Genomic DNA, 10,322 nt, shown 5'->3' with positions numbered 1-10,322 from the left:
ATTTTTAATAGAGACAAAATGAATGAGATCTTTTTTTTAGCAAATTTAATGTTGTTTAATTTTGTACTGGGAAAAATGTTTGCTAGTTGCTGCAGTTTTCAAGTTATTTAAGAAAAAAAATAAAAAATAAAAAATAAAAAAAGAGACCTTTAAATACCCTCTCCCCTCTCGCTCCCTCCCACTCCCATCCTCACACCCCAATAGTGGGGATTTTTAGTATGTTGTTCATGACATTCCCTCCTGCCACCGTACAGAAATTTGTGACTGCATGATTTTTCTCCTCCAATTTTCCTTTGTTGAATAGACTAGTAAAGAATATAGTGTAAAGTATGCAAATAGAGTGAGGTTAAAAATGACTGTCTGTATGCCTCTGTACTGCCCGCAATCTCTAATCTTATCTTCATGGTCCTTGTGCTCAACCACCTTCCTTCCAGTGTTTCCCATTTGAGCACCTCTGTAACACTTGCATATTGTTAAAATCTACCAGTAACAAATCCAGAGACCACAGCTCGTGGTCCAGTGGCTAGCATTGCCACCTCTGGATAATGGGGTCTCGGGTTCAATTCCTGGCTGGGTTGGGAATTTTCTCCACCTGCGAACTGGGTGTTTGTGTCGTCGTCACCACCACCACCACCACCACCACCACCTCATCCTCATCCCATTACCATTCAGGAAGTGGTGGGACTGGAAATGTAAATATTGGGAACTTGGGTGGGCGCTGATGACCACGATGTTGAGTGCCCCACAAACCAACATCATCACCACAACAAATCAAGCAGCCTGTATCTGAATTACTTTGGTGTCTTCTTTTAGATGCGAATCCCAAACAATTGAGTACTACTCCAAGCAATGAAGCGATGCATTGCACTGTTGCCCTATATGTGGTCTCCTTTATAGATGAACCACTTTCCTAATATTCTCTCAATAAACCAAAGTTAACCATTCGCCTTCCCTACTACAATCCTTACATGTTCATTCCATTTCATATTGCTTTGCAATGTTACACCTAGATATTTAATCGACATTACTATGTGAAGCAGCACATTATTAATGCTGTATTCGAACATTATGGATTTGTTTTCCTACTCATCTGCATTAAGTTACATTTTTCTACATTTAAAGCTAGCTGCCATTCATCACATCAACCAGAAATTTAGTCTAAGCCTTGTATCCTCCTACAGCAACTCAATGCCGACATCCCCCCCCCCCCCCCCAATACTGCATCATCATCATCATCATCATCACCACCACCACCACCACCACCACCATCACCATCACCACCACCAGACAGTTGCAGACTGCCTTACCCTGCCTGCCAGATCATTTTTGTATTTATAAAATACAGCAGTCCAATTACACTTCCCTGGGGCACTCCTGACAATAATCTTGTCTCTGATGAACACTCACCATCGAGGACAATGTACTGGGTTCTGTTACTTCAGACGTGTTTGAGCAACTCGCATATCTGGAAACTTATTCCGAGTACTTGTACCTCCAAAGACTTCGCAGAGTGGCACTGTGTCAAATGGTTTACGGAAATCTAGCAATATAGACTCCCCCTTCATCGACAGATCACAGGATATCGTGAGAAAAGGGTAAGCTGAGTTTCACATACGTCATGCCTTCTAACACTGTACTGATTAGTGGGCAGAAGATGTTTCTCCTCATGGAAATTTATTATATTTCAACTGAGAATATACTCGAAGATTCTGCAGCAAATCAAAGTTAAGGATATTGATTTATAATTCTGCAGATCCGTTCTTTTACCCTTTACATTTCTCATCAAGAAAGTCAGCAGGTCTGAAGTTATGTATTAGCATATTTTTTAAGTTATGTAGATATTCTTTAGATTTGATTCATGCAAGACTGCTGAACTGTATGGAATCACACACAAGTTACTGGTTATGGAAACTGACTCCATCACCTGTTGCAACTGTTATTAGTGCTGGTAATAAATGAAATGTTATTCACAAAAGCCCATATAGGTTCATTCTGTAATTTATTATAGAATTTAACAGAAATGGTACAGAAATTAAAAATCAATTCCATTTTCATTTTTGATATTTTCAGATTTTCCGCATTTTTCTATCAAGAAGAAAGTTGACTTTGATAAGCAGTATGAGAGAGTAAATAAAATAAGACAAGAAAGTCCAGTTTCTGTGAATACCCTATTGAGTAATTGTTCACTTAACATTTCCGCACAAAATGCAGTTGTAGGACGCATGTTATTCACCACAATGGGACCATCAGTAGGATTATACAGTGGTTTTTTCTTCTGAACCACCATAAGCTTGCACCTTTGATGTACACTTCAATAATCCTTAGAGCCTATTTTAAATTATTATGTACAGTTTCAAATCTACATTTATTTAAAAAGCTTAAGAACACAATAATACAGTTCTATAAGACATTGAAGTTGAGAGAATCTTTTGTTACTTGTATGTATAAAGGGGGAAAAAAGACACAGCCAACCAACTGGCACACTTATGATGTGCAGCTACTATGTACATTTTTTATGAACGAAACATAAATTTCATGATTCTCATGTATCAATCCATTGCACCTTTGTCTACACAGTATATCAGTTCTCGTTGTTAAGGTTAATGGATCATTAACTGGATAAAACTGAAAATAACTGACTATATTTGTAAATTTATTGCACATATAGTAAAGTCTGCTTTTTTAAATCCAGAACACAAATAAATAAATGAAATTTTAACATATACATAAACTGTGTTCTGCGTATTTTCACATAAAGAAATATTAGACTACCTATCAAATATCTGTATCTAAGTTTCAAGTACTGTTTGCTCCTTTTCAGCAAACTTTTTGTTTTTGAAAATAGGATGAATATTTAACAACCAAAGATGTTCTGTAATCAAAAAATACTTGTAATATTCAATACATTTGTTTTTTATTTTCTCTTATCTGGTCCAATTTCTTATGAAATTCAGTCCAATAAATTTCAGTTGTGCACCTTCAGTTTCATATCACCATAACAAAATATAAACCCAGTGTATTTACAGAAGTGGTCTGATACCACACTCTATTATATTAACACAGCTGTATCTTTTGATAATTAACATTTTGTTAGTGTCAATCCTATTGCAAGTAGCATGTTTCATTGAGATGAATCTCAAACTTACGATTGTCCACATAAATGCCATTTATCTCTAACAGCAGTACAGTCATTCAACCTATTGCTGCTGCTGCTGACGAAGAGAAATCTATACAGTAATTTAAAAAATGCGACACATTCATTAGTAAGGTATAATTTGTTTCATTTTTGAATCAGATGAGGTAAAAAAAATGCTGCAATATGAATGCTTTCTCTGATGGATTTACTATACTAAACAAATGATTTTGATGCACTATTTTGAAATTACAAATTGTTATTTTACTGTGTGATACTGCTCTTATTCTTGACACTGGCAAATTCTGCATCTGTCACCCACAGTTCAAAATTAATTATTATGAACAATTCATTTGTACTGGAAACAAACAATGAAAATTTTATGCCAATACCAATGTAGCATATGCAAATACACATTTAAAGCAGGCAAATGTCAGTCAGTCTTTTACACAATGTTCATACCAGTATAAATCACAACTAAATGAGGTATTTACAAAATTACACGAAGTATCATTGAAAGAAACTTAACTACAGAATACTGTAATATAAAGGAACAGTAAAGAGTGTGCATAACAATACAGTGTAGCAGCACCATAAATTTAAAACAGTAAAATATAATACAGCTGTTCCCTAGAGGATAACTGAAAATGATCAGTTTTAACTATTTACTTTATTGTAATATTGTAGTAGACAAGCATAAATAAAATCTTACACACTATTAAAAGACTTATAAGTACCTAAGGAAAGTGGAGTAACACAGTCCATACATTTCATTTGTACATGGATCATTCAGAGAATGCAAATTAATTTCTCCCTGTACAAATAACCCTCTGAAATTTGTGCCATCTTTCAAAGTGACAATGTGAAATTATTTACATTTTGAAGCTCTCACTTATATCATGAAGCTCCTCTGAGTAACATGTCCCACTTGATTTTTGTTGGGAGAGGATCTGATTCTATCTAGAACTTTTCTTTTGCTGTGATTAAAGTCCCTTTTTTATTTGCAAGTAATTCAAATCAAATCCATTACCAAACAGATGGTATAGATGCACACCTTATCTATATATATCTACTGGTATTTTTCTTATATTAATTGTGAAAATCCTCTTTTCATATAAGTAACACTAATAATTCCAGTACATTAAGTTTTTATATTACCTGCCATCTACATCTTTTGCACATACCAGATGATTATCTCTAGAATTAAAGGTTAAGTTGATGGTTGGCACCAAATAGTCTTTTGAGTTAATAAAATGTTTTGCAACTTTATGCATAAAACAGCACTTAGAATTATTTTCTTTATTTCTATTATATACATTATACATTATTTGCATCACCTGCGAATTTACAGAAAATAAATGTAAACTGCAAACAAAACTGCTGACTCACTATTTAAATCTCAGTATGTACTTTGTAGTAACACACTGTAAGTACAGTTTTACTTCTTGATCATATTTTGAATGTTAGGTAAAGTGCTGTATCACACGCACAGTAAAACTAATTTATAAAATCCTATAAGCTATGAATAAAAACCTTGTATAAATAATAAAGCACCCCTTCAGTAATACTTACACTTTCATATGAAAAATCAGAAATTTAACTGTGTGATCCTAGCCCCCAATGTTATTCAACAATGTATATAACAATGATTTATAACTATTTTGTAACAGTTATTGCACAAAGAATGTTACACACTCAGTGCCAAAATTCCTTTTTCTTCTTGTATGCAGCAGTATAAAGAAAATAAAACACAAATTCATGCACTGTCACAAATCTGCTTGTAGGTCTCCTCATGTGAAGATGAACAGGATGATGACAATAACCATTATTCCCGACAGTACTCCAATAGCAATCCATTGTCTTCGATCTACGAAAAAAAGGAAAAGTTAAAAAGGACATAGGATGTGTGTGCACTTGCACTCAGATCTATCTCTCTCTCTCTCTCTCTCTCTCTCTCTCTCTCTCTCTCTCTCTCTCTCTCTCTCTCTCAGACGCACACACATGCACATTAAAGCTCTTAAGTACTTTATATTTCTGTTGCCTGGGATACATGAAATATTGAACTGCATTACCCATCTCACAATGTGAAAAAAAATCACCAGCAGGTATATTGAAGATGACTGCTTTTTTAGTGACAAATTAACACATTCATTTTAAGTAGTTTTCTCTACATATGATGCTTCAGAAATTACTGCATCTATTTTAAACCAAAACATTGGTACTTAAACTTACCATGCAGCATTTAATTGTCTTTAAACTTAATCTCTTATACTAGCTGTGGACAAGAGCTCTCCCCAATGGGTACTCAAATTTTCATTTTGAGCATGCAGGCATAGTTAACCTGATAATGTCAGGAATAGTACAGAGTTGTGATGTTAGATATGGGTTAGAAGATTTAAGGCTTGTCTTACAATTACTATGCATGGTCATTTAAGAAAAGAACTGTAGACATGAAAAAAAATGGAAGACATACCATTTGAAATATGGAAAACCTTAGCTACTCTTTTCATTGTAGAGTCAAGTTTTGAATCAGTGTTTTCCATTTCATTACCAAATTCATCAAGCATCCTGTGAAAAGATATTTCCATCAAATTTTCATAAAAATTATTATGTTCTTGCAAATCTTATGAATTAAGACACACACACACACACACACACACACACACACACACACACACACACACACACACACACACACACACAACAATAATCATTAAAAATGAAGTACAATGCATTAACCCCCCACAATCAACATACTCATAAAACGAAGTCTCACTGTGACTATGGTTAACTTATTCATTGCAAGAGAATTCTGCAACTGTGTTGATTTTTAAAATTTGTTTTATATACGATTTGTTTTTCCATCTTAGTTGTTCATTTCTTTTACTGTGTGACTAGTTTCAATCACACACAATCATTTTTAGATTTATGTACTTGCGTAAGTAACGCATCGTGCCTGTATGTGAACTATACATCAGAATAAGCAACTACATAGATCTGAAGATGTTTGAGTGTCATTGAAACTAGCCACGCAATAAAAATGCACAACTGAAATAGAAAAACAAATTATGTAAAAAAAAAAAAAAAAAAAAAAAAAAAAAAAAAAAAAAAAAAAAGATTTAAATCTCCCTGTTTTGGAAACAGAAGTTTCGTTACAGTGCGAAGGATATTACGACAAGAAACAAATCTAAGTGAGTGGCTAATATTTACAGGAAGAATACATCTGACTTCTAAAAGTCTCTACATTAGTTCTGATGAATACTTACACTGCTTGCTCATCCAGTTCATTCCCAATCTGCCTGGATACTGTTTTAAGGGTTCCCACAGAGTCACTGATTATATCCAATTGTTCATCTTGACTACGGAGCATATGGTTCTGTTGCTGCAGAGTATCATCTAAGAATTGTCTGTTGGGACTGTCCAGTTCATTTTCCAGTTTTGAATATTTTGTTGTTCCATGAGTAGATGGCACTCTCACAGGACTGTTCTCAAGAAGAGGCTGTGAAATACACCAAAGTTAATTGGACTGATATACGTAAATACTAAAGAAACTGAAACAGTGACCAAATGTAAATAATCAGAAAATTAAGTAATAAACACACTAAATGGCCATTTAACTTAAACTCCTAGAAATTATATCAGTGAAATCCATTAAGTAATGCTAGACCTGCAATACAACCAATCTCATATGACAAATTCGAAGAAGAAAAAAGGGACAGTGGTAAAAAGGAAAGTGGCTGAAAAAGTTCAGACACAGAGGTGGGAAGGAGGTTATATATAATGTAACTGGCTAGATGAAAAATCTACTTATCAAGTAGCAGTAGGAGAATACACACATAAAGGTAAAGCTTTCATATCCAGCATCCCAGTCGGAAAGGAAAACTGTTACATCCACATCATTGTTCTTGGATCATGCAAAATGTAGTCTCTAACCAGATCTTCAAACAGCTAACCATACTGTACGGTAAAATCAAATTTGAAACAGCACGGTAAATTTCAAACATAAATATCAACAATTAGAACACAAAGGTTTACATTTACATCACAAAAGAAATGTATGAATGTGTGTGTTGGTTCTTAATTGGAGAAACAGGAAACCTGGTATTTGCCAATTACGTCGTCATCCACCTTCAGTGGAAAACAATGGCTTGAGTAAACCATACATATTTTTTGATGCAGAACCTGAGCATACAATAAAAATGGGGGTTCCCATTTGGAAATAGAAGGCTGACCTGTTCACACAGGAGGGGTGGTTAGGAAGTAGCCAATTGCAGCATAGGCAGATGACCCTTTTACTAATATTAACTTTTCATGTAGCTCATTTTTTTCTTATGATGCATTATTTTCAATAGAGTTAGTTGTCTCAAGTTTCAAGTTAGAATAAACACCCTATTGTTAGTAGGCAGATTTGGGAAAGAGGGGGGGGAGGGGCACTCTTGAGTGAAGAACCACGGGTCAATGGTATGGACGATAGGAAGACGGCACAGGATGGAATATTCCTGCTGGAAGGTTTATGAGGAGACCCTAACTAGATGAGAAAGCACTGCCCACAAAGGGCGATGGGCATTAAAATCCCTTATAAAGAGAAGGAGACAGTGGAGTTGCAGAGAGAGAGCAGTTGAGGCAGCAGCTGTAAGTGTCCTGTCAGAAGGGAGATAGAGGTTGCACACATTGACAGCAGAGTCTAAGTGGACCCAGACAGCAACCACTACCAATGTGGTACAAAGGGGATCCAGATGTGGTTTATTCAAAAAAAACTGGCTCTGAGCACTATGGGACTTAACATCTGAGGTCATCAGTCGCCTAGAACTTAGAACTACTTAAACCTAACTAACCTAAGGACAATACACACATCCATGCCCGAGGCAGGATTCGAACCTGCGACCGTAGCGGTCGCTCGATTCCAGACTGAAGCGCCTAGAATCGCACGGCCACACCAGCCGGCATGTGGTTTGTGCACTATATTCGAATATTAAATTTAGTAGTTTTCAATCTTTCATCCAAATATTAGCAGTGTGTTTAGATTTCGTGGGATGCAATTGCAGTTGTAGTTGTAGTTGTAGTGGTTCTTAAATTCTGACAAAATTGTTTGTGCACTGTTACACAGTTATTAAATTTAGTATTTTCAGTGGTGTCTCATACTGCTTGTGGCGAAATAATGGTTTAATGAACTTTTTGGAAACATTCTCCCACCTCTTTTTTTTCTGTGTGTTGAAGTGGCTTAGCAAATTTCATGCAGTGGTTTTCAGCTGATATTTTTTATTGTGTCTAGTGAAATATTTCAGTAAAATTTTCATTCACTATTTTAATTTCGTTGAATGTTCCAATGGCCACTTGAATTTTTGGTTTTAGCTAAGAAATTGTGTGAAGTTTTGGTGGTATTGGTATTAAATGTGGCTTAGTAGTAGTAGTAATAAAAGTTGTTGCTTTCTTAGTGGAGAGAGAATTTCGAGACCACTATTGTTAGTTGTTTAAATAGCTCTACTGTTGTAATTGAACTTAGTTGCTGAAAAAACTAAATGTCTCCTTTACCTGTTAAAAATTTTACAATGAGTGAGATGTGTGGGCATTGTCTTAAGTTTGTAAGTAGTGGGTTTCAATGTGGGATCTTTCCAAAGTATTTTCATTGGGAGGGGAGGGGGGAATGCAGCAGGGTAGTCAGTGGGCATTCTAGCAAGATGTCACACTCTTAGAAAAACTCAGGTTTTATGGAACTGAAGGCTATACACACAGCTGACTTGAATCATGCTTAACAAACAGAAAGCAAAAAGTTGTGCTGAATATCACAAATAACGTTGGGAGGGTGGTAAATTGTAATGAATGGGGAGTTATCACAAAAGGAGTCCCACAGGTTTTCCTTTTGGGTCCTCTGCTGTTCCTTATTCATGTGAATGACCTCTCACGTAACGTTCAGCAAGCAGAACTAGTACTTTTGCAGATGACATGAATGTTATAATAAATCCCATTTCTGAAAAAGCAGATGAAGATATTGTTAAGGATGTCTTTCAAAGAATTATTAAGTGGTTCTCAGAAAATGGACTCTCCCTTAAATTTGAAAAAACTCACTATATCCAGTTCTGAACACCGAACAGAGTCATACTGACAATTGATGTAGCATATTAATGGGCCTCAGTTAACAGGGTAGAGTCTTCAAATTTTGAGTGTTCACATTGATGACAACTTGAACAGGAAGATGCATTTCACTGAGTGTCTCAAACAATTAAGTTCAGCTTCTTTCGCTCTTTGTATAATTGTGAGTCTTGGTAATAAACATATCAGCCTCCTAATGTACTTTGCATATTTCCACTCAATAATGTCTTATGGAATAGTTTTCTGGGGTAACTCACCACTTAGACATAAAGTATTGATTGCAAAAAAGAGAGCAGGGAGAATAATTAGTGATGTTCACCCAAGGACATCATGTAGGCATATATTCAAGGAGCTGGGTATTTTACCTGCACCATCAGAGTACATATATTCGCTAATGAAATTCATTATAAATAATCCATCTATATATATATATATATATATATATATATATATATATATATATATATATATATATATAAAAAAATCTCGTAATTTGACTTGTTCCACATCATATCGATACAATAATCGTGAAAATGATGTATTGAACATGAGATAACTAAACTAAATTAAAACTAAACTACGCACAGATCATGTAATTCAAGTAAATAACAGGCCACTGATTTTCATACATGGTGATGACACCCAACAGCAACCCAGGTGGGTACCGTATGATTTACATCAGGTGAATTTGGTTGCTGAGATATCAATGTGAATTCACTATAATGCTCCTCAAACCAATGTAGCATGGTTCTGACTCCATCTCATCAAAATGAAAGAGGATCAAGTGGTTTCAAGAATATTTAGGAGTGAAGTCATTTCATAAAAGCTCAATGGAGACACCTGGAAATACATGGCTAAATGAAATTAAAACAATATGCAACTGGCTGGGTATAAGTAATTAGCTAGAAGTAGCACAAGACAGAAGTATTTGGTGGCAGTATGTGAGATTAGCATGGGACCTTAGACACACTTAGAAGCCAAGAAGAAGAAGATTCTTTCCAAGTACATTCATTCTTGTAATGTTATTTCGGGGATTTTTTATTCATACCTTGTAAAATATTGATATGTTATTAGACTATTATGTGATAACCATGCAAAG

At 35.1% G+C, this 10,322-nt stretch overlaps 1 protein-coding gene across 2 annotated transcripts in view; it reads right to left on the bottom strand.

Annotated features, from left to right (window-relative positions):
• Positions 1-1,982: 1,982 nt before the first annotated feature.
• Positions 1,983-10,322, bottom strand: part of LOC126481101 (syntaxin-6) — a 190,727-nt gene continuing 182,387 nt past the window's right edge. For both annotated transcript variants that reach the window (XM_050104620.1, XM_050104621.1), the window contains 3 exons: positions 6,400-6,632; positions 5,607-5,701; positions 1,983-5,000 (listed from right to left, as the gene is read on the bottom strand). In XM_050104620.1, coding sequence (XP_049960577.1) covers positions 4,924-5,000; positions 5,607-5,701; positions 6,400-6,632 — 405 coding nt within the window. In that variant the 3' untranslated portion in view covers positions 1,983-4,923. The remainder of the gene's footprint in view (positions 5,001-5,606; positions 5,702-6,399; positions 6,633-10,322) is intronic.

This window comes from Schistocerca serialis, chromosome 5 (genome assembly GCF_023864345.2).
Source record: "Schistocerca serialis cubense isolate TAMUIC-IGC-003099 chromosome 5, iqSchSeri2.2, whole genome shotgun sequence".
NCBI classification, from domain to species: domain Eukaryota; kingdom Metazoa; phylum Arthropoda; class Insecta; order Orthoptera; family Acrididae; genus Schistocerca; species Schistocerca serialis.
The sequence above is the reverse complement of the archived record's forward strand: the minus strand, read 5'-3'. Positions and strand labels throughout refer to the sequence as shown.